Genomic DNA, 25,835 nt, shown 5'->3' with positions numbered 1-25,835 from the left:
ATGTCCGTTCTGGTTTATGAATACTAGACCAAGATGCCAGATTATATTCATATTATATCATTCACTCTACTTTAGAAATAACTTACACCGAAAAGAATTACAACTGATTAACATAGCTGTCCGGTCAGGATTCGAACCTGTGCCTTTTGTATTAAAAACATCGGTAAACAGCTGACTTATCCATTTGAATAACAAGACAGATATTAGTTGATATCAACTCTGCTGAACATATTCCTGTAGCATTCAGTTTCTGTACTTAGAATCAAAATTTACCCTTCGCTAATCTGTATCATAATTAGTCAATCTCTTGATAATCTATTTATTACAGTCTACCACTGCCTAATCCGAAAGGCACAGGTAAGAATCCTAAGGCCTAAGCAAATATTTATGAATATGATAGCAAGTTGACTGAGTGGTGTATGAATATGAATTATTGTTTGGTTAAGTTCTAGACAGATATAACGAGTGTTGCTTAAGCAGTACATGAACTTCTTTGAAGCCAATTGGAAAATTGTTTTGTGAAATCCTGACATGACAGCCCTATGTCTTTAGATTTGATTCATTTTTTTTCCATACTTTAAAGTGACTAGTAACCACCCGAAAGCCATAAATAATTTTCTTTGGATTTGTCTAAAAACCGGTGTTGTCACGCAGGCTGTAATAAATTCTAGAGGCAATTTCTAGAAGGTAACAGAATGTCGTATAAATTACTCTCTGCCAACCATAGGGGAGGGGCAAGCGTCCGTATCCATGCACAAAATTGGAATGTTTTCGTCCCTATTTCAGAGAGAGGGCAGAATAGAATGTCACATTTTTAGTTGCGACAGAGAGCTGCCAAATTGGTAAAGTGAAACATGCAATATCAGCTTACGTACGTGTCGAGTCGTTGTAACTGGTAGTAAAAGTATTTCACTGAATTACATGCAACATTGTACAGAAAAGGAGATCTAACAGTACACTAACTTAAGCTCATCCTTGTTCGACCATTGTCATCAATAAAACGCTGCTCTCCTATTCCCAACTGCTTTTCCATTCAGGTTTCGCTGTTCATCTCATTTATGATTCATCTGCAGGTTTACGTCTCAGTATATCAGCTAGTGAAGCTGGGAGGGGAGCAATGTTTTGACCTGTGTGTGTGTGTGTGTGTGTGTGTGTGTGTGTAAAGGTGGAAGGGCTGGCGGATGGGCGTGTTTGGGTGCGTTTAGCCTTTGAAAGAAACCCAGATGAGTAGACGACTTTTCTCTGTGGAAGATATTTTACCCATTACAATATTTAGGAATTTTCTTGCATTAAATATAACATAGCCATGTACATATTTGTGGCATCCTTCTCCTTCTGCACGCTTCACTTTATTTATTCTCACCGGAAGTTGCACACCCTGAGTGGAATTGTCGCAGGTTGGTGTTAGTGACTGAAACCGATCATTACTTCAAGAAGGAAAACGCGCTCGCTCACTCTCCTCTTCAGGCTTCTTGACACGACTGCGCTCAGACTCATCGGAGGGAGCTCTTTCATTTTCATGACAGGTCAGACCCAGATCAGAGACCAATCCATCTTGACTTCGAGGGTCATACGGAACCGCACCTTGATCCATTGAGTGCATATATGCTATATATATATATATATATATATATATATATATATATATATATATATAATCTATAGATATAGATATATATCTATATAATATAATCACTATCTCTTATATATATATATAGTATATATATATATATATATATATATAATATCTTATATACTACATACATACATATATATATATATATATATATATATATATATATATATATATAATGTATAGTATTCTACCTATATCTCAATCTATATCTATATATATATCTATTTATGATGTATATATATAATATACATATCTTATATATATACATATCTATACGTATATGGTATCAATATATACGTATATACATATCTATATATATCATACATATCTATATACTATATATCTAATCTCTCTCTCTCTCTCTCATCTCTCTCTCTCTACTCTCATCTCTAATCTATATATATATATATATATATATATAATATATATATATAGATAATATATGGTATATATATATATAGTATATATTATAGATTATCATATCTATCTATATCTATATAGATATAGATATATAGATCTATATATCTATATATGTATATATATATATATATATATATCTATATATATATATATATATATGTATTATATATATAGTATATATCATTCACAAATATAAATCATCCTTCCATTCATTTAAACTTCATTATCGCGCTGCCATCCCTATCTTCAATTCTCGCACGCCCACGGCCACTATCTACAGTCTACCTACTCTGCAATCGGCTCACTTGTGCTTATCCCACTTTTTTACATCTCCATGTAAAGTCCACAATATACTTCTGTATAGAAAATTAAGGATCTGTAGATGGACTCTGGTTAACTAATTGGAAATTCAACATTCATATTTATATCTCCTTGCATCAGCTAATCTCTTCATTGACTGCAACTTGTGATTAACGATCTGTTCATCGGCCGCAACTATAATTAAATTGGATAGAGAATTTAGGCCAACGGCCAAGCACTGGGATTTATGAGGGCATTCAGAGCTGAAACGGAAATTGACTGTTTAAAGGCTTTATGTGTGTAACAGGAGGAAAACCTCGCAGTTGCACTATGAATCAATTGTTAGGAGAGGGTGGAAAGTAAGAGAGAAGAAAGAGAATATGAAAGGAGGTACAGTAAAAGAACTAAAGAGGTTTCAGCTAGGAGCCGAAGACACGCTGCAAAGAACCTTAAGTAATGCCTACAGTGCACCGGATCAGGTGTACTGTCGGCACTACCCCGCTACGGGACGCAATTGTAATGATCTAGCCACCAACTGGATCTAACTTCTAATTTGCACTTCTTCAGTAATAGTCAACTATCAATATATTCGCTTAGTGCAGTTGCTAATTAACTGTCTATTCACTAATTACTGCCTCAAAAAAATGTATACACTGATTCTAAATTATTACTTGTTAATAAACAAATCTATAACCGAATTTTACCTTTTAACACAAAATTTATTGATGTCAACTTCGTGTTGAAACTATTTATTGATTGTAGCTTCTAATACTTAATATGTTAATTGTAGTTTGCTAATGTCTGTTCATGGATTCAATCCTCTAATTAAAGAGCTCATTATTACAACTTGAAATAAGTACCTGCTCTAGGATTTAAATTAGAATTAGAACTTCGGTGTAACAAACCATTCACTAACTCCAACTTCCAATAATCAACCTGTTCTCTCTTCGAATAACCACTCAGTTGCAACCTCTTATTGATAATTAATCATTAACAATATGCTCATGCATTCCATTCTCTCTCTCTCTCTCTCTCTCTCTCTCTCTCTCTCTCTCTCTCTCTGCGCCCTAACCCTTGACATCCATGTAGTTTGCCAGGTCCTCCTGCAGCACATCCCGTTGCACAAGGAGAAGCGACAGGCAATGATAAAGTCATAAACTCCCGCGGAGTGACCAAAAGGCTCTCATCTCCACTCCCTCCCCACTCCCTCCTCCCTTCACCCGCCCTCACACTCCCGTCCTCTTCCCTCCTTACTAAGGTCCTCCAACCCCCATGCGAAATTCTCCTCTCGCCCTGTTCGTTCCCTTTCTCCCATCCTTACGCACCCTGTTCAATCTGCAATTGCCATCTCTTCCCCTCCCCAATCCCTTCTCTCTCTCTCTCTCCTCTTGCTCATAGCTTGCATGGCGTATCACAGATGCAATCACTAGTATGCGGAGGCCAGTCAAACGCTTCTTGTTAGCTACACACTAGAAAGCGGTGGACCCACTGGAAAATACTGTCATGTTAAGACTCAAATGCAGGCGCCTATTCAGGCAGAATAAGTAAAACTGTTGAACCCGGTGGAGTTGGCAGAAAGACAAGACTGCATTTCAGAGATAATAATTAACTGCTGCAAAGACAAACAGTACACAAAATTAGTTAGATTAAAACTCCGAGACGTGGTATAAAGTCATCCTGTTCACAGACGTGTGCCTTGTAATAATAACAGTAACAACAGTTGTTTCACCGAGAGAACAGTAGGGTAGTGGCAAATACTGTTGGACATTGTCATCTCTTTTTATAATAAACATGGGCGGCCTTTGTTTAGCAGTCAGACCGTCGGCCGACAATTAGGAAGAGGCTGAGACAGAGAGCCAAAACGGCATTGTAAGGCAATCCAATTTTGATGCTGGCACACACCACCAATATAGCAGAAAGTAGAATAAGTAGTAATACGATTTGGGAGCAGATTAAGTAAAGATCAGGTACAACAGAAAGCGATTGGATTAGAGGACAAGAGGGAACAAACCGACAGACATGAAGTATGATAGGAGTATGAACTGGAGACCGACAGGCGCAAACGAAGCCTAATAGAAAGTAATGAGTTTGGAAATGAATAGGATTTATGGACCTGGATGCTACAACATTCGCGCTGACGGCAAGAGTTTCAAAAGAAATTCTATTGAAAAAAAAGGCGAATAGAAAGAAAAGAGAGCAGAGTCTTTTTATATGGAGTGTGGCCTTCCATTGTTCGAGAAATAGAGAATAAAGGGAGAGTGACATCATGAGATTTGATGCATATGGAACGTAGTTAAGCGGATTAAGGAGGAGGACTGTGGGCATAAAATATCTGAATCAGATTACGGCTGCAAAAAATCAATAAGTAAAAGTGCATTGGCCCTGGAGATAGTACTGTAAAAAATTATTATAGGGAAAACAGAATACGACAAAAAGAGAGAGAGGATTGGACAGTAAAATTTTGAATGAACTGAAAGAAACCCGACTTGGGAAAGAACTCAAAATAGTCATTGGTAATCAGAATGGACTTGCCGTGAGAAGAGCACCCGATGACAAGGCGAACAAGAATTCTGTTATACAGACAAATGGAACAAACACCAAAGACTACCGGTTCTCCGAAGAGCCTATGTGACAACAAAAAAAGCAGAAGAATCACTAACACTTATGTCTAATAAGCTAAGGGTTTGTTGAAAAGTTGTTGTCTAGTCTTTTTGTAAATCTGTGCGAAACCTGCGTCAACTGGAGAACGAGAAAATGAATTGGGTTCAAACTACATTTTTACCTTTCACTGTTTTCAAATTTGAATTGATTTGAAAGTGAAATTCAATTAAGTGTATTTAACGATTGTTCCTTTCCCATTCAGTAAATGTATCACACGAATTAACGTTTTTTTTATTATTCTGTGCCTTGCTACAAAGCAATGCAACAAGCGGCCAATGCAAATGGTAAAAGTGATGTAGGCCTATTTTTGCTAAAATGCGGTCACTTGAGTTCGAACAAGCGCAGTTACCAGTTTGCCTTCAGTACTGGCTAATTTGAGAAGCGCTCGGTTGCAAGGTGCAAACAGGTTGCAGAAATCATCCTCCTGAAAGTACAAATCTTTCCATACCTGAGTCATTCTCCGAAAATTCCAAGTGGCATGCGGAAGTAGCCTCAAGTCATCAGAATCTTGCACTTTTAGCAATGTGTTAACACTTACTCAAGACCATCCATATCGTGTACCGTTACCCAGAAGTCAGCCTTAGCTTTAGGCCATCTGTGTCGCTCACATTTAGCTTTAATTATAATATCAAAGCCCAGCTTCAGGTCCTCCATATCGCAAACCTTTAGTTAAATCAACAGTAGCCTAATGGTATCCATGGAGTGCACTTTTAGCTGTAGCCCTAAGTCACTTGTAGTTTTAGGCCATCCAGGCCCTGTGCCTTTAGCTTTACCCATAAGTCAATCATAGTTTCAGACCATCTATGTAATTCACCTTTAACCGTAAGTCATCTGCAGCTTCAGGCCATCCGTGCTTGCATCTCTAGTCATAAAATGAGGCCATTCATGTCATGCACATATATAGCTTTAGCTATAAGTCACAATAGCTGAAGACCATGCGTCCCTTAGCTTCCGGCAATCTACGTAGGTCTAGCACTCCAGGTTAAAAGTCATCTGGAGCTCCAAGCGTTCCTTGTTATTCAACTTTAGCCACAAATAAACTATAGGTTAAAGGCATCCATGCCATGCATCTTTAGCTTGAGACTTAGGTCAACAGAATTGTATGGCCATCAATGCTGTGCTCCATTAGCCTTAAGCCAACTGAAGTTTATGGCCAACCCTGGCGAGCACCTTTAGCCATTCGTCGTCCATAGCTTCAGGCTATTGTGTTTCGTGCAGCTTTAGTCTCAAGGCATTTTTCTTGTGCAGCTTGAGCTTCAAAGTTACCCATATTTACAGTATTACAACGGATCCAGCCGAAAAGCCTTGAAATAATCAAGCAAGCTTCTGCGGTCTTGTCTAGATCAGTGTAGCTAATGGGGTGAAATAGAATATGAAATATACACACAACGCCAAGTACTGGGACCCATGGAGTAATTCAGCGCTATAATAAGAATGAATACAAATTATATGTAAATATGTATGACTTTAAAAATAGACATTCTAAAGATAGTGTTTAAAAAGTAATATCCAAAAAATTTTAATACTTATAAAATTAAAGTTTTCATAAATCAAGATTAAAAGACAATTCCATAAATCATCATATCTTTTCTTAAGACCAGAAGCTTTTAAAATATTAATAACTGGGTCAACCTCAAAATTATCCCCCAAAATTTCAGAGATGGTTTTACCGCATAGGTGACACATCAGCCTTTCAGAATGTGCTCAGCTGTCAATGAACTATCACAGTGAACACACACTGGAGCATTGCACTGCTACCGCCAAGTAGAAAATTTGTGCGTCAGTCGGCAGTTTCTAATCCCCAGCAGCGTCGTTAAAATCATTTCCGCCCTCCTGTCGCTTTCATAATAGGCTGGTTGCCAGAATCCTACCTGCGGCCCAGTAGCCTTGAACTGATTATTCGCACCTACCACTATAACTGTGAATAGAGATCTTCATGTCAAAATAGGGCACTCAAACAGCGGTTTCGCCTTTGGTAAAGACGTTCTCTGCTTCTCTGGTCGCTTTTTCATTTCCTTGGATCCCAACATGACCAGGAATCCAACAAAAGCAAGACTGTTTCACGCATACACAAACTACCGAAAAGTCCCGCCTGAGCCTTCTCTACCAAAGGGCCGGATAAATTATAATTGGTAAGGCTTTCCAGAACTTCAACTGTACGTATATACCGAGACAGGAATAGATAGCTTGCACACTGTAGCTAACCCTTCTCCTTGCGATGCCGCGTTCGTTCTATTTCTGTTAACAATACATGGTGACCTCATCTAACAACTCTGCAGTATCCATGTGGTAACTCCAAAGCTTAAGCCTTCCAAAGATAGAGAATATAAGAAGTTTCTCACTATTTAAAGAATTTCAGGGGTATGGTAAGAATGCCTAAAATTGTGTGTAAAAAGTGCTTGTGGTGGGTCATGTATACAATTTCTTCCATCGTGCCTAGAGCATCAACTGTTCTCGCGTAATGTCTGTGAGATTCACTCTCAGCTTCCGTATTATTTCTAGCCTTATTTTGAGCCATTTCCGTTATCAGGAGCACTCTCTTTTGGCTATTCTTAACCTTCCAGGTGCGTTAAAGGGTCGCTCGTTGTTCCTTTCTTACCCATAGTACCTGCGAGGCACCACTATAAAACAAGCGAATAAGTGTAATGGAAATCCTTGATGAACATCCATCCACAGCAGTTCACTAATCGCTGAAATAAATGCCTAAAACAGCGAAAAGTCATAATTGCTGATGAAAAGTTTATAATGAATATTCACGAAAGATGATGATAATTAAGTAATGAAATGCTTATGATGAAGTTCCGAGAACGTTCACTTCCCATTAAGCAAATTCACACAAAGGAAGTTCTCGACATCTTAATTGTTATCTGTTGAATTCCATAAATCTACAAGAAATCCGTATAATGAACATCAATACAATAACGTAATGCATGTGATGATAATCCGTACTTGTCCATCATAGCCTGGACGACCATATATAATTGGAGAGTAGAAACCGATTTCCTGCCGCAGTTCCCCACACCAATAAGCATATTCTGTCAACTCAGTTGGAAAAGAGACAAGAATTAATGAATAGGATGAGGCCGAGACATGATAAAAAAAAATGACAACGCTGCTGTTAAGACAGATCTCAAGAATGTCAGGGAAAAAGGAAATCTGAACAGGCGACAAGTCCCTTGTACCTTGTAGGAACGGAGGCTCCTCGTTTTGTAAATAATTGAGAGAGAGAGAGAGAGAGAGAGAGAGAGAGAGAGAGAGAGAGAGAGAGAGAGAGAGAGAGAGATTGGCTACTATTACACTTTCGAGAAACAGATTTCCTAAACGTTAAGTACATCAAAATTGATCACATAAACTATTACAACCATGTATACCTGCTCTTTTCAAAATCAGCTTTTTCCCAAAAAGTTAAAAGGGACAATATTTGATTACAGCCTCACGAAACATGATCGAATTTTTGCCCTGTGTACTGACAGACCGAATGTCAGACCTCGAGATCTTCAGAAACCCCCTGGATGAGGAAGGGTAGAAAATTGCCTTCGCCAGGAGTCGCGGAAGTCCCCGAGTTGATCGTTCGTTATGGCCTTAAGCAGTTTTGTAACAAGTTCCGTTTACATCACTCTTGCACATCGACCCACCTTTATTTGCAATTTTGTGACGGTGCTGGTTCGGTAAGCAAAGAATTTTAGGTAGAGAGAGAGAGAGGAGAGAGAGAGAGAGAGATGAAAAAATTCGTTGTCAAAGCGAAAGCAAATAGAATTTGGAGAGATTAGGCGGAGGGAAGGAGGATGGTGGTATGAGGGTGGGGGGGGTGGGGGAGGGTGGTGGGCGGGGGGGCGATGATGACCCTTCTCCCAAAATAGCTTTCATCACGCCCCCATGCAAAAACGCGAGATTGCTTGAATGCAAATGTCGCTAAGTTATGCGTCGTCTCCGCTTCTGATGAGAGGCGCCCACTTCGTAGATCAGGGCTCGGGCTCACTGGAATAAGTTGAACATTTCAATTTTTATCATTAAAAACCATTTTTGAATGGAATGATTCCCTCAGTTACTGGTATAGTTTTAAGATTATGTCTTTAACGTCCGCTTTATTGGCATTGCTGAAGACTTTCCCCTCTCTGGTGACGAAAAGAACATCTTTTTTTTTAAACAGAAATTTGGTATAACAGTTTTTTAATACTTTTATTTATAAAGAACATTTATTATTTGCTCCAGTTCAACGAGTGAATAAACCTTTTCATACGTATCTCTTAATTTGTTTATATTGATGGATGTATATACTATAAAATATAATATAATATATATATATATATATATATATATATATATATTATATATATATGTATGTATGTATGTATGTATACAAAAACACACGCAAACATATATACATATAATATATATATATATATTATATATATATACTATATATATATTATATATATAAAATGTGTGTGGTAATGTGTACGTGTGTGTATGTGTGCGTGATGTAAGTTGGACACCAACACGCAAAACCATTTTTCCTAAATTAATTCCCGTGATCGTATGTGCATTTCCTTTGTATATACAGTAATTATAAAATTACATGAGAATACTAAAAACTCAATCATAACTCAATTTTCCCAGTACATTTTCAATGCAACGTAAGAGAGCATCTCTCTCTCTCTCTCTCTCTCTCTCTCTCTCTCTCTCTCAGCAAATAGTAAAACTGGGATGCCAAAATAATCTCCACTGGAACAGGTGCGCTAATGGAGCAGCGTTGATGAAAAGACTGACCTCCTAAGAACAATGGCTTCCAGTTACTTAATGCTCGGGCTTGCCCCTAAAACTCGAGTGATGATCGAATTACTAAAAATGGAAAGGTTCTTGCCGCTTACGGTATTCGTATTCACTAGCGCACAAGCACATTTTATATATATATTATATATATATATATATATATATATATATATATATATATATATATATATATAATACACACACACACACACCACACACATATATATATATATATAATATATATATATATATATATATATATATAATATATAATATATACATAGCGAAAGAACGAGAGAGGAGAGAGAGAGAGTAGTGGGCACTGAAATGGCAATATAGGTAAAGTTGGACGATGCTGTGTATGGGTATTCTTAAATGGGATAATTTATCAAAGCGCTTACAGGTAGGAATATGTGTTTCGGTCCTGTAAAGGGAACGGAATTGGAATTTGATGACAGGAATTTATATAAATTCCGAAGTCATTAGAGAAACCACACAGGAAGGAATAAAAGGATTCACTCTAGGTCCTCAACATCCACGGAGCGTGGTCGGTATGGTGTTGGCCTGCCACCTCGGTGGTCGCGAGTTCTATTCTCGGGCATTCCATTGAGGTGTGTGAGAGGTGTATTTCTGGTGATAGATATTCACTCTCGACGTGGTTCGGAAGTCACGTACAGCCGTTGGTCCCGTTGCTGAATAACCACTGGTTCCATGCAACGTAAAAACCCCATACAAACAAACAAACAAACAAGCCAACATATTGTTGATAAGGCTTTTGCGTTAGCACCTGAAGTTGTTCCAATGCTCTAGAAGTTTTATACACGTTTCGAAATTTATTAATCATTCTTTTAACGATACATTGAGTTTGCTCAAGTCTCTCTCTCTCTCTCTCTCTCTCTCTCTCTCTCTCTCTCTCTCTCTCTCTCTCTCTCTCTCTCTCGTTGGCGCGCTCACCTGTGCTACACAGCAGTATATTCCCACGGATTATTCGTGTCATATTTTAAATAAGGCCGAAATAAAACTTCGTTATCCTCGACCGTCGAGCGAAGCGACGAACAAAACTCCATCATTTGGGAAGGGGATTGAGGTCATTAACGCAGGAATTCGAAGCTAAACATATTTGTGTGACGGCTATAAATAGAGGACAAAAAAATTAAAAAATAAATCCTTCTTGCGTTGGTTAGCGTTGGTCAACGTTTATCACTTTTATTTCAGCCTACGTTGAATACTAAAGGGATGCGAGGAGCCCTTTATGTTGAAGAGGCACCGAAAAGTCCTCCCTTTTCTAACGGGAAGAAAACGAATTTGTTTCTTTCTTGAGAATGAAACTTCAAAAAGATTCAGGACCTGCTCTCTCTCTCTCTCTCTCTCTCTCTCTCTCTCTCTCTCTCTCTCTCTCTCTCTCTCTCTCTCTCTCTCTCTGTGTTGTTGTTAGTGTTGTTGTTGTTGTGATATTTTTCATAACGCTCTCGGTTGTCAATTCCATTCCTGTGGCGCAAAAGGGATAATCCGTATTTGATCTTTAGAGATACTTGGTCGTATTGTTATTTTTGGCGATCACAGAAAGCATTTCAGGCTTGTGATACAAAGGTATTGTTTCTTTCTTTCTTTCTTTTTGTCATATATGGAAAACACGCAACTTATATAATTTTGTGTAGGTGTATGATATAGTTATGAATTAGTGTTAGTATTTTACACAACATTCATTCGGCAATAAGTAGATAGTCGTTTAATGTTTTACTGGATGTCAGGGATATCACTATCACCCATACCTACCCGTTACATCACCTTTCGTTTAATGGTTAATGCGTGTGTGTGCCGGCGACTTGTGTTACTAAAATTCTATACGAGGCCATCCCTATATTTTTCTCTGGGGGTGGGGGTGGGGGGGGGGGGGTGGATGGAAGGGTGTTTAGATAGTACGGTAGCATTTCTATATCTTGTGACTAATTAATTTCATGTATTTCATTCCATAATTGAGAATCATTTGATTGTATTTCCCACGAGAGAATATGAATATTCCCATGAGAGAAAATGAAATTTTCGCTTCCCACAGGATGCGGCAGGTGCCGGGCATAAGCGTCGAGTCCCTGGACGAGGGGACTGCGCCCCCCCACCTAGACCCATCTGCAACCCCAACATCCCTCCAGGCAGCCGTCTATGACTGGCATGAGGACGACGACGATGATGATTTCATGTGAGTATTGAGACGACTCGAGTTCCTCATCCTAATTTAAACTTTTTTTTTTTTTCAATCTCCTAATTTCTGCAATTTGTCGACTTTTTCATTTTGCTTGATGAAAATTTAACTCAATTTCTCCTCTATAAAATATGCCCTCTAGATGTTGTATAGTAATAATTGCTATTTCAACTTTGCTGTTGTGCTTAGATGTTGTAAATTGTTCATCTACATCTTACTGTGGGAGGGTTCTTTTAAGTTTGCCTCCGTGATAAGAGTTGAATCGAGGGTAATTCGTTGTATCTGGCTTCTGCAGGTCTCATTTCCCAGTTTCTTAAATAACTATTATACCCAAAGTTCTCTCAAGCTCAAGGAATCTCTCTCTCTCTCTCTCTCTCCTCTCTCTCTCCTCTCTCTCTCTCTCTCTCTTCCAACTGCTCTTTTAAGGACTCAGAGCGCCCTTCAGGCCACCTTATCCCATGGGGGGGTTAGTGCCGTCAGTGCACCTCATGCAGTGCGCTGTAGGCATTACTTAAGGTTCTTTGCAGCGTCCCTCCGGCACCTAGCTGCAACCCCTTTCATTCCTTTTGCTTTACCTCCGTTCGTAATCTCCTTCTTCTGACTTTCCAACCTCATCTAACAACAGATGCATAGTGCAACTGCTTCGAGGTTTTCATCCTATTATACGTCTTTCAAATCTTTTGACTGTCAATTTCAGTTTCAGCGCTGAATGACCTCATAGGTCCCAGTGCTTGGCCTTTGGCCTAAATTGTGTCTTCTGTTCTATTCTCTCATATTTACTTTTGTGTAACCGGAACTTTGGAGTTCTTTTGTTGCTTCTGTTACCTGGCTTTTGCGACCTTAAATCCAATGAATGAGGGCTAGTATACTTTCCTTTAGGGAAGTCCTTTATTATTACACGCTTTTATTTAACTTGACTTGTCTGTCTGTCTGTCTGTGTCAAAACTTGTAACTCAATTCTCGACCTGTTCCCTTCGTCCGATGGACTTGAAATTTTGCATGATTACTCCATACCTTCTTTGACTAAGTAGACTAAGTTAATAACTTGACGGATGTTTCACACTTTCTTTGGCTAGAACTGGGTATCACGTTCAGTTTCGTTAGTTACCATCATAAATCGGTTACAGTTTCTGTCAAAACTAAAAAGTGTAAAATAAAAAAAAATAAAGTTTTAAAACACTCTTTTATTAAAATGCAATAAAAAGTAGAAAATCATTTTTAGAGACACGCCAGGATTCTCTTACTGTTAATTATTTCTATAAAAATAAAAGCGTGGATGCCAAACGTGGAAGAGAGTGCTACACGAAAAGAAATATATTTTTTTATTTCTTGTAGCATTTCCTTCCATGTCTAGCGCCCACGGTTTTATTTGTGTAGAAATAATTAACTAAGGAAATCCAGGTGGGTCTCAAAAAATATATTTTTCTACTTTTTAGTGCATTTTAATGAAAGCGTGTTAGAAAAAAAAAATTTTCCCCTATTCCTGAGGCTTTTTTTATGATGCTGGGATAGATAAGGGTACTGAAAATTATACCACTTTAATCAGTAGTTTCATGTTTACGGTTTTGTCGAATATTGCGAGAAAAGCCGATTACGAAGACACCAATTAAATACCGTATGCGAATGCTTGCCTATGGGAGGATAATGAAGAAAACTGGCAATAGTTTTTGTAGATTGAGACCCTCACCAAAACTCTCAAGGTACTCAATGAATTCTAGCGTCCAAATGCTTAGGATTCTTCTTCATTCCACGCTTCTATCCAACAGTGAATTACCAAGAGCAGTACAGAATGAATTTCTGCCACCTTCCTTGAATCGCATTGTCATATGGAGAATATTCGCAGATCACTACTGAAGACCGTAGTTAAATGCGCATGATAAACAAACAAACCTTCATAAAATAAGATAGGAATAAAAGCATCCATTATTCAGTGAGTTTTTATTATATAAACATATATAAACATAGTGTTATTGTTGCACTAATAACACTTGTCTCAGTACTGCAAAGCACGCTCGCTAGTCATCATGTAAATAATGACCAGTCGGTTGTACTGTCACGGAAGTTTCAACTAGATTTGAATACATCTCGTCACAGAAACAAACCTTACCTAAGACGGAACTAACGAAAAATATTACAATGTCAAAATACAATGCAAAAAGTTACCGGATTAAGCTCGGTTAAACCAAGAAAAACGCAAAAATTACTGTATTAAATGCCCCCCTGCGCTCCCCCCCCCCCCCCCCCCCCCCCCCCCGCCCCCCCCCCCCCCCCCCCCCCCCCCCCCCACCTCCCCCCCCCCCCCCCCCCACCATCACGGCCTCTGTACTTTAACAAAATTCTTGTCCTTTAATATGTTTCGACGTCAGCTTTGCTTTGAATTATGAGTTACCAAGCCCTATATACATGCGAAATCAATCTTGCACTTCTCCGAACAAACACCGGCAGTAGACGAGAGATTAGTGAACTAGACAAGAAGGCAAGAACGCAGCCCAAGACGTGCGTCTCAGATATGTAAGGAAGAGTAGGAATAGTATGACTTAGCGAATTTGCGTAACGAGGTGGAAAAGGAAAAAAAAAGAAAAAAAGAAAGCTCAAGCATGAAAGAGACAACTTTCTCTTCCAGAAACTGGTGACGACGGAGTTAAGAAAAAGAAAGTTAAGAAAGGAAATGAAAGTCATTTAAAGTTACTCAGTAAAATTTCCATTGGTGGAAGAGAGAGAGAGAGAGAGAGAGAGAGAGAGAGAGAGAGCTTTATGTATGCTTCTTGAGCATTTGTAATTCGTAAACATGAATGCAAACAGCATTATGCAAATACATACAGTGTTGCGCTTCTCCATTTCCTGTTATATTCTTATCTAGAAAACTTATTGTAACCATGGCAAGTGTCCCTGACGTACAAAATGGATGAAAAATAAGTGTTCACTTTATTGGTTAGTGAACATTGTGCACCGAATCATTCATTTTTTAAAAGACTTTCAGTGGAAATGATATTTACATAGTTTTCAGTTTTAGTCTGTTTACCGGTTACGCTGAGTTGGCCTTTACTGAATTCTTGTGAAGTTCCCGAACATTGGAAGATAATTTTTTTTTATTTACTTTTCATTTATTTACCTTTAAAAGTAAATTACTTACTCCCCCCCCCCCCACCCCCCCCCCTCGGCCTCCACAAGACACCCACATACATCTACCCCGACGAGACCATACACGGAATACCGCCCACAGTAGAAAATAATAATAATAATAATAATAATAATAATAGCAGAGAAAAAGTTTTATTCTCTCCTTACTGTAAGGCAGCAAAGCCGCCCTCCCTCTTTCTTTCTCAGTAATTGAATTCGGTGTTAATGTCGTGTAACACCACACCGGGGCACACAAATTGGCCGGACTTCACTTAACCAGGTTGCTGCTGTCATTAGATTACAGGTGTCATATCTGCGCCGAGATCTCGTGAGACCTCGCCCCGGAAATTCTTTAATCCTCCTCCTCCTCCTCCCAGTTTTCACTACACACCGACAGTTTCAACTTATTTTTTTCCGCTATTTCCTCTTTCCATCCTGCACTATACTTTCCTTTCACCTTCTTCGTTTCTCTGGTGCATCGTCTTTACTTCCTCCGGCATCCCACCTCCCTTTCTTTACATCTGTGTAATATTTTGGCGTTTGAAGGAGAGAAAAGTTAGCGTCAAGTTCTGTGTTTCGTAGCGAAAATCATCGCATAAATATTAATCATTCTTAACCGACCCTTTTCATGTGATAGAAAAAGAAGTGCTAAATTAATACAATGGAATAGAATATAGAATTGAGGCCAAAGGCCAAGCGCTGGGACCTACCATGTCATTCAGCGCTGAAAGGGAAATGAATAGCAAGAAGGTTTTATGAAAAGTGCAACGGGAGGGAATACTAGCAGTTGCATTAGGAATCAATTTTTAGGGAGGGTGGAAAGTCAGATGGAAGAAAATATGAACGGAGGTCCAGTTAAAAGAAATGAGAGAGGTTGCAGCTAGGGGTCGAAGAGACGCTGCAAAGACCCTTAAAATACAGAGTAACAAATGAATGATTGCCTTTGTCAAGAAAGTTCGGTTTCTTATGAGTAGCAGTGTTTTTGTACAGCCAAACTTCTTGACTTTCCGTTCAGTGCAGTGGACTTGTCATTATTTTGTTGTGGCGTTAATCGGTGTCTGTGTTGTCGTTGCTGCTGTTGTGTTGGTGGAGAAGTGTCTTTTATTAAAGTTGCAGTTCCTGCACCCGCAATAGTTTTTTCGGTTTTCATTCCTGAATAGGACGAGGTGATTTTCAGGGGTTATTTTTCTCTCTTTGGTATTTAGAAGCGAGGCTCTCTCCCTTCTACAAGCCGGATTTAACCGATTAAATCTCAGACCTTGTCTTTGGCCCAGCCCAACCCTCTTCATCCACTAACCTCCCCAACCCCAACCCCCCTTCCCCTCCTTCCTTCCCTCCCTCCCTCCCTCCCTCTCCCTCTCTCTCTTTCCTTCCTTCCCTTCCTTCCTTCAGCCTCCTGGGGAAAGAAGCGGCTTAAGTTAAGCTGCGAGTAAATCAAGTTTCTCTCCTCAACCTGGACTAATGGAGGAAAAGGAAAGGAGAATCTCTCTCTCTCTCTCTCTCTCTCTCTCTCTCTCTCTCTCTCTCTCTCTTAGAATCACCTTTGCAGCCGGACCAGACTACTACCCGGCAAGTCCATTGGAATCATGCATCAGAAAGACCATGTAATCATATACAGCGAAAATCATCGACAAAAAATGATCCATAAAGAAAATCTCCAAACAGCGAAAGCTGTCTCATGAATTCAAAGTCTCCTTTTATCACTACTAATTCCCACCTTGTAAAGATTGTTGAGGAAAATCGCTAAGCAAGTAATCTGCTGACATCAGACAGATAACGATCTCACTACCAGTCGATAAGGGAATTTCACGGCAAACTGTTAAGCAACCAGACTCGGTCATCAGAATCTTAGAATCGGGCAGCGAAAATGACATTATTTATTTTGAAAAGCTTGTTACTACTTCATACTATGCCACATGCTCAGAGGAAACGGAAGGTAGATGTGGAGGAGTCTGGGAACATGAATCTTTCAGATATAACGCCTCAAGTATCAGTTCATTTAGTATTATCTAAACCAACCCAAGTTACAACAGGTGTCTCGCAAGTAACTGTTCTCGGTCCTGTTCGCCTTTTTGAAATTATAGCGATCTGATAAAAAAATATCTTCTCAACCTCACATCTTTCCTTGTCGTCGGTTCCCGCGTTTTGGTGTTATAAGATCTGCGAATACTTTCAAAATGCATTGGATGGTATAACCTATCCCTGGGCGCAAAAATACAAACACCCTGTTAAGACCAAACACCGTTACATTTCAGTCGCACCTCAATCCTAGAATCTACGCCAAATCTTTCTACCTTAACCTATTCTGTGTAGTAACCCAACCGAGATTCCGAGATTGCTCGAGCGTATTAATCCTAGTTTGCACTCACGGAGTCAAACGTGTAGAACTGAGCACCCCATCATCATCTATTACAAATCAACCCTTTACATATATTCAAGCGCACGTTAGACAAGTTCCTGAATATCCTACTGGATGAGCGACGATACAATGTCATCGGTCATTTCAACGATCCAAATACAGGCGTCATTCTAACTTGATCTGACACCTTACATTCAATGCCGAGGTCTGATCCAATATCGTCCCTATCAATAACTACAATAAATAGCATTTAATCCCACACAGGGGAGAGCCTTGACGAGGCCAGCCAACAGCCCCGGAGGGTGGAGCCGGTCATCAGGTATCTCACGATTTATTTCCCAAAAAGAGACGAAACGCTCTCTCTCTCTCCTCCTCCTCCTCCTCCTCCTCCTCCTCGTTCAATTTCCGTCCCACTAAAAGACTAAACACCTGAATTTGAAATGAGGAAACCCAAGCCGATACGCAACGCAAAGCTTTGTAAGAGAACGTAAATATTTGAAGAGAAATTTCGGACCCAGTGATACTCCTGGCATTTCTTCCATATAACTAAAAGAGCAAGGTTCTAAAACTGGTGCCGCTCACGTGAAGGAACATTTTATCCAGGGTCAACATGGACCTGGACTGGACCTGGAAAACGTTTGATTTCTTTAACTTTAAAAAAAGTCGTCGTTTTTCTGTCGTACAATCACGTTATAGAATATTGCATCAGCCTTAATGTTTCAGACAAAAGGTGTATGACAGTATTCAGTAAGAGGTATCTGGAAACTATTCGTCAGGCGGCGCAGGCGCATGATATGGCTGAAAGACTGTCAGTTTCTTAGTTACTTAGTTACAGGTTGCCCTAGTTGTGTTGGAAATCATTATCCTGGTAGCCGAGCGAAGTAACATTCCATTTAAGGGAAATTAAAATTATTATCTTATCTTCATTTTTTATCGTTTTGAAGAACTGTGGCCTGAATATTTTTTGTTGCAACTCGGCCTAGCCATTTGCTCGGTCTGAAGAGGGTTTTATTGAAGCATTAAAAGTTTGTAGTCCTAAATGCTTTGCGTAAACGGCGTTTAAAGCAAAGCTATTTATCACATTTTATTTATTAATTATAATGAAAATATAAAATGGTGTTAAATGATAACCTATAAATGTGTGTACAGTCTTGTTGACCCTTGCCTGATCTGCGGAAAACGGGGTATCCTATGATAAGCATTATGATTTTTTAAATAAGTATTTGTGTGCGAAAGATATAGTTCTAAAATGGCATAAAGTTATCGGTCCTGTAGAGGGTAGTGCCGTCAGTGCACCTCACTCGTTGCATTGTAGGCATTGCTTAAGGTTCTTTGCAGCGTTCCTTCGGCCCGTAGCTGCAACCTCTTTCATTCCTTTTACTGTACTTCCGTTCATATTCTCTTTCTTCCGTCAGACTTTCCACCTTCCTCTAACAAATGTTTCACAGTGTATCTGCGAGGTTTTCCTCCTGTTGCAACTTTCATTTGTCAATTTCGCTCTCCGCGCTAAATGACCTCATAGGTCCCAGTTCTTGGCCTTTGGCCCAAATTCTATATTTCAGTTCATCAAGTCATCGGGAACTTGGTGGGAGTTTATCTTTGTTGGGATGAAAATTGCCTGCATGTCAGCGTCAACATAAGTCTATTATCAATTTTCTGGTTTCATTTGACGTTGGACGTTGTATTTGCGCATATGAATTATTGCCAAAAATACAGGTAGAATCTAAATTTTTATTGTTTAAAACGTTTTTTACCAGTTATTTTTTTTATATATTACTGGAACAACATCCTCCGAATATGTTTGCAGAGACAGAGCCCCTCTCCAAGCTGGGTTGCAGGCAGTCAATTAACATTCTTTGAAGAAGTGCTGAATTAAGCTCAAGGTTTAGTGCGGACTCTGATTTGCAGCCTCTGAAAAGCATCAAGTGGTCACATGATTTTGCCGAAAATGTTCCCTCCTTTCTTTTCGTAAACCTTCCCCAGAAATAGAATAGGAATATAAAATTTAGACTAAAGCCAAGCATTGGGACCTATGAGGCCATTCAAGGCTGAAACGGAAATTGAGAGTAAAAACGATTGCAAGGGGAGGGTGGAAAGTTAGTTGGAAGAAATATAATATGAGCGGAGGTATAGTAAAAGGGATGATCGGGATTGCAGCTAGGGGTCGAAAGGACGTTGCAAAAAAATAATTAAATAAAATTAAGTAATCGCCTGAGCTGCACTGACAGCAGTACCGCCCTACGAAGCTCAGAAATAGAAAGCTGATAAGAAAACCAAAGAACCTTCTTCCTACTGGTTCCTGGCAGGGGATTTGCATGCGCAGTTTCTTCAGAACTATGGGAAGGAGGTCAGCAGCTGTTGCACTATTAACACCGGATGAAGAACGCCTTCATTGATTCAGTACTGTTAACTTTAGTCACAACTTTGGTCCTCGGCGTCAAATAATGACAGAGACTTCTGGAATTCCTTTTGCCTTCCCACCGAGATAGATCCTTTCCACCCTGTCTAAAAATTGTTCCCTAGTGCAACTGCGAGGCTCCCCCCACCCCCGTTACACCTTTCAAACCTTTTAGTGGTCAATATCCCTTTCAGCGCCGGATGACGTCAGAGGTCCCAGCGCTTGGCCTTCGACCTAAATTCTATAATCTATTCTATTTCCACACAGATACAGAGTATATAATCTATTCTATTTCCACCGAGATACAAAGAGAAACGAATGTTTGCACATTGCTAGTCGAGGCAAGGGCCGCCATGCCAGGCACGGTTGATTTAACATAATACTTTTGAAGATGTAAGTGGGTCAGGCGGAAAACAAAAGCAGGACGAAATAGCGGGAGCAGATCCATTTGCTGGGACTGGGTAGATTTTTGGAGGGGTGTCTGGTATAACAATTTGCTCCGTAAGGATACAAGCATTAATAATATAATAATAATAATAATAATAATAATAATAATAATAATTAATAGACGGGACTCGCCCTTCAGCCTTAGTCCATCACCTTAGAGCAGTGGTTTCCAACCTTTTCTAATTCTCGCCTCCCTTGATTGAATGGCACAGAACAACTCTAGTATTGTATCACAGACCACCATGCGACCAAATGGATCACCACAGGGAGAATATCTTTAGTACAAAATGACAAGAACAAGGGAAGTATAGCAAGTAACTACATGCCTATCAACTGCCTACCCGTAATGTGGAAGTTACCAAACTGTATCACCAGTGAAATGCTATACAACCACATCGAGTATACAAATGCCATCCCCCACCAACAGACAGGCTGCAGAAGGAAGTGTAGGGCCACAAAAGACTCGCTCCTGATAGATAAAATGGTAATGAAGAATAGTTAGAGAAGGAAAACCAACCTAAGCATGGCATGGTTTGAATACAAGAAAGCCTTCGACCTGATACCACACACGTGGTTAATAGAATGCCAGAGAATATATGAGGCGGAGGAAATCACCATCAGCTTCCTCAAAAATACAATGTACAACTGGAATGTAGTACTTAAAAGCTCTGGGATAAGACTAGCAAAGGTTAACATCAAGAGAAGGATCTTTCAAGGAGACTCACTGTCCCCACTACTCTTCGTAGTAGCCATGATTCCCACGCAAAAGTACTGCAGAAGATGGATGCTGGGTACCAATTCAAGAAAGGAGGCAACAGAATGAACCATATGATGTTCATGGAAGACACCAACCTGCATGATCTGGGGACATCAGGATGAAGTTTGGAATAGAAAAATGTACTTTGGTGAACATACAAAAAGGCATGGTGACAAAGACTGAATGGATAAAGCTACCAGATGATGGGAATAGCATCTAATACATAGATAAGACAGGATACAAATACCTGGGAATAATAGGAGGAGAGGACATAAAACACCAAGAGATAAAGGACACGATCATGAAAGAGGATATGCAGAGACTTAAGACGGTACCCAAGTCAAAACTCAGCGCCGAAAACATGACGAAAGCTATAAACGCATTGGCAGTACCAGTAATCAGATATAGCGCAGGAGTAGCGGAGTGGATGAAGGCTGAACTCCGCAGCATAGACCAGAAAACTAGGAAAAACATGACAGTACACAAAGCCCTACACCCAAGAGCAAATACAGACAGACTATACATAACACGGAAGGAAGGAGAGAGAGGGCTACTATAAGCATAGAGGACTGCGTCATCATCAAGAGCAGAGCACTTGGGCAATATCTGAAATCCAGTGAAGACAAATGGCTACGGAGTGCATGGGAAGAAAGCCTGATAACAGTAGACGGACGAAGACTCACAAATATGCAGAGACTGGAGAATGACAAACAGAACGGAGGAATGACACAACAAATCAATGCACGGACTACATGTGACAGACTAAAGAACTGGCTAGCAATGAAACATGGCAATGGCAACAGAGGGGAGAACTCAAGAAATAATAATAATAATAATAATAATAATAATAATAATAATAATAATAATAATAATTCTTTTGTGTGAGCAAGGAAATTATTATAACAAGGCTAAGTAGTAATCCATTCCCATGTGTATACATGGAGCACACTCGAGTTGAAACGCGACGCGGTAATCACGGACTGCTCGTTATTCTATTAAGAATACCGATAATTGCATTCTGGTTCGACCTACGTACGTCACCGATCGCCTTATCCATCGAAGCTACTACCACCGTCCTGGTCGGCATATCAACGTTGCCAGGAGTTTGTATAAACGAATGTTCTTGCCTCAACCTAGAAATGAAAAAATAATTCTTACATATTCTCTGATCAAGTTACAATGCAATGATCGTTTGATGGAGAACTGGTCACATTCTCCAAATCTATGTAAATACAATCGCCACTCGTTCATCTTTTAACATCTCGAACTCCTGATATTCCAAAATAAGTTTTCCGTTATGAATACTGGTGGAGGGACAGTGGCATAGCGATATTATTATGTCAGGATTCGCTAACGATAAAAAAAAAAAACATTTCGAGTTAAAAGAATGATCTTACTAATGTTAACAGTTCTTGTTCTTTTGGCAAAACCTTTACATATGACGAATGTGACTAGTAGATATCTTATATTTTAGGGGAATAACAAATCTCGTTAGCAGAGGAAGTCGAAGTATTTCAGTTCAAGTAAATCATTGACAAATTAAACTAAAAGTTACGAAATAATTACTATATGTACGTTATAATAAGCATGAGGAAAATAAAACTTTACTAATGCAGACGATACGGTATATGTAGATAAGATAACTCAAAGGAGAGAGAGAGAGAGAGAGAGAGAGAGAGAGAGAGAGAGAGAGAGAGAGAGAGAGAGAGAGAGAGAGCGATAACGAGTAGAGATGTGTTTCTCTTATAATTAATCCTGGGGCCATTTGTTCTAATTATCATTTAGACCTTAATTGTCATCAATTCCATTAGCGGAGTGTTGATTATTATGCAATTCGTTTGATTCCCTATGAATTGCGTTAATTGGAAGTCGTGGGCGTGTTTCATGTCGGTGATTTTGTAGGCGTATTTTTTAGCGTTTTCCCATCTTCAAAAATTGAAAAATTGATTTTTATTCGTAAGATGAAATGAGTTTGTTAATTTGCAAAAGCATAACGATTAATGACAGTCAAATTGTGGTACCTGTCATAAAGACATTAGTAACCTACCTCGGGGCACAGTTTCTCAGATAAATATGGGTCAATATATCGGCTTAGAAAAAACTGGTAACTAATATCATTCATGAAAATAGTACATCAACTAGTACTGGTATGAGCTAAATAAGACTGCAAATGACGAGGACCCCTTGTCTCAGCACATTTAATCAAGGTATCATCAGATTCCTCTTAACTTCTGAAGAATTCACTTCAGCGTTGATTATAGCCAGTAATGACGTCTGCAATCTCTCTCTCAGAGAGGAGCTTCGAAAACCATTACATTAATATTATTTTGCCTAATCATAGATATAACTCATGCATTGAAACCACGTCTTGGTAGAGCAAACTCCTCGTCTATTGATTTAACGTTACCACAAATTGTGTCCGCCGCAATCACGATAGATTGCTGGCTCGAATCCTGAAAACAGTTTGCGATACCGATAAATAAATAATCGTTTGGTTTCCTATGTCCAGGTTTCATTATGAGTATTAATGTCGGCTATTTTATAACTCTACCTGTACGTTACTCAGTTTAGATAGCACAACATATTTCCTTCTAAATTATAGTGGCGAAGCACGGATTTATTAAAATTGGTTTGTCGAAGAGAAGTTGGCAAATTATTCGTAATTTTTCCTTTTTTTATTTATTCATTTTTTTAAGACTGGCAATACCAGTAATACTGAAAAGGTGTACAAGTTGGTATCAGTTGTGGCACACAGGCTAACTGCTGAGTGTGTGTGTGTGTACTGCTACGTATGTAAACCTAACTTATAAGCTTGAAGGCAAGCCTCTCTGAATGATGATACGTATAACGCGATATGCATACCTTTATCCCCCTCCCCACCACAAACTTTTCATAATGAAGCCCCCCCTCCCTCTCTCTCTCTCCTCTCTCTCTCTCTCTCTCTCTCTCTCTCTCTCTCTCTCTCTCTCTCTCTCAATTATGTTGATGTTCGAAGTCCTCTCAGAGACAGAAACAGACGTACAAAGGATGCATAATTGTGTGAATATGTTAATTACATGTATATCACCTGAGTAGATGTGTGTGACCTCCAGGAGTTAAAGGATTCTATTGATGTTTATGTTGCATATAAGTGATGATAAAAGGGTGTCTCGCTATTTGCAACCTTACTTAGGGCTTGCAAGCTTAAGATATACTACTTTCAATCACTAGCAAAGGTGATAGATTTTCGTGAGCGTATGCTTTCCGCTCGTTTATCAGGTTGTGTCCTGAGTTTGTTCATTTTTTTGTATGATAAAGGAGGGGAAAGCATTTTTCCCTTTTTCTGTTGCTTATTTATTGTTTTGTTCTTGATATAAGCCCTAGGCCTTTCTCAAAAAATAAAAAAGGTCAGCATCTCTTATCGTCTTTCGGAAGCGGTTACTAACCTGGTAATCAGGTGTTTTCCATAAAAGATGGTGATTTAAGGCTGTGACAGAACAAATCACTGTCACATTCAGCTTTGTTGTGTTGAATCAGTGATGAACCTCCACCGCAGAAAATTGCCACAGCATAGCTGCTTCGTGCTTAGGAATCTTCCTGCATCACGTACTCGGCGATTCACTTCTCTCCCATCCACTGGAACAACGAAACAGTTACCAACCCGTAAACATATTCTGACACTTTTCGCTCTCATCCGGAAAAAAATTTTAATCGCTCTCAACAGAGTACCTTCAACATTCTACAGCAGGGGTGGACAGATTTTTGGACTCCGAGATCTACACTAAAAGAATGAATCTCTTTTACGATCTACCACACTACTTAATCACATATTATTACGAGGGAAAAAAATGTGAAATGCCGCCATAGTGCGATAAAACATGAGTACAGTTGCCTCACTTACATAATTATATATATATATATATATATATATATATATATATATATATATATATATATATATATATATATATACATATACATTGCGCTCCTATCAATGCTTCCGTCATCTGTTTCTTTTAGTGTCGCTTACCACCATACATTTTCTGTAGTATAAAGAATGAAATGATGCCTCGATCAAAAGTCCCTTTTATCTACCTTCCCTTATACATAGGAATAATCATTCCTTTCCCTCATTCCTTGGAAGTCTTTCCTTTATCCTCGTAACTTTCCCTCCTGGTCAGTCATTCTAAATATGCTTTCACCAGTGTTCCGCAGCAACAATGCCCTTATAATCCCATCAACGCGTGGCAGAATCCTTTCTCGAACGTCTTCACCTCCTTCCTCGCATCCTTTTACCTTCACGACCATCCTGAAGTTAAGGTTAATTATCTGCCCCATTTGCAATAAGCAGCCGCCCTTCTCTTATCGTCACCATTAACATTTTTAATCTCTCTTTCTCTTTTCATCGTCACCATTAACATTTTTAATCTCTCTCTTGGTCGTCACCATTAAAATTTTTAATCTCCTCTTTCTACTTTTAATCATGCGTCCACCATTAAAATTTTTAATCTCTCTTTCGTCTTTCATCATCACCATTTAAAATTTTTAATCTCTCTCTCTCTTCTTTTCATCATCACCATTAAAATTTTTAATAACCCTGTCTTCATCGTCGCTATTAAAGATTTTAATCTCCCTCTCTTCATCGCCACCATTAAAATTTTTAATCTCTAAGCTCTCATCGTTCATAAAAATTTTCATTATTCAAATCTGTATTCATTGCCACCCATTAAAATTTTTGTTAAAATTTTTCTCTCGCTTTCTTTTTTTCCATCTTTGCCACCTTAA

At 39.1% G+C, this 25,835-nt stretch overlaps 1 protein-coding gene across 1 annotated transcript in view; it reads left to right on the top strand.

Annotated features, from left to right (window-relative positions):
- Window positions 1-25,835, top strand: part of LOC135203831 (class A basic helix-loop-helix protein 15-like) — a 462,350-nt gene that overhangs the window by 370,411 nt on the left and 66,104 nt on the right. Inside the window, exon 2 of the mRNA XM_064233800.1 lies at window positions 11,847-11,987. Coding sequence (XP_064089870.1) covers window positions 11,847-11,987 — 141 coding nt within the window. The remainder of the gene's footprint in view (window positions 1-11,846; window positions 11,988-25,835) is intronic.

Source organism: Macrobrachium nipponense, chromosome 44 (genome assembly GCF_015104395.2).
Source record: "Macrobrachium nipponense isolate FS-2020 chromosome 44, ASM1510439v2, whole genome shotgun sequence".
Lineage (NCBI taxonomy): Eukaryota > Metazoa > Arthropoda > Malacostraca > Decapoda > Palaemonidae > Macrobrachium > Macrobrachium nipponense.
Note: the sequence above shows the minus strand (reverse complement) of the source record. Positions and strands in the feature narration are given on the sequence as shown.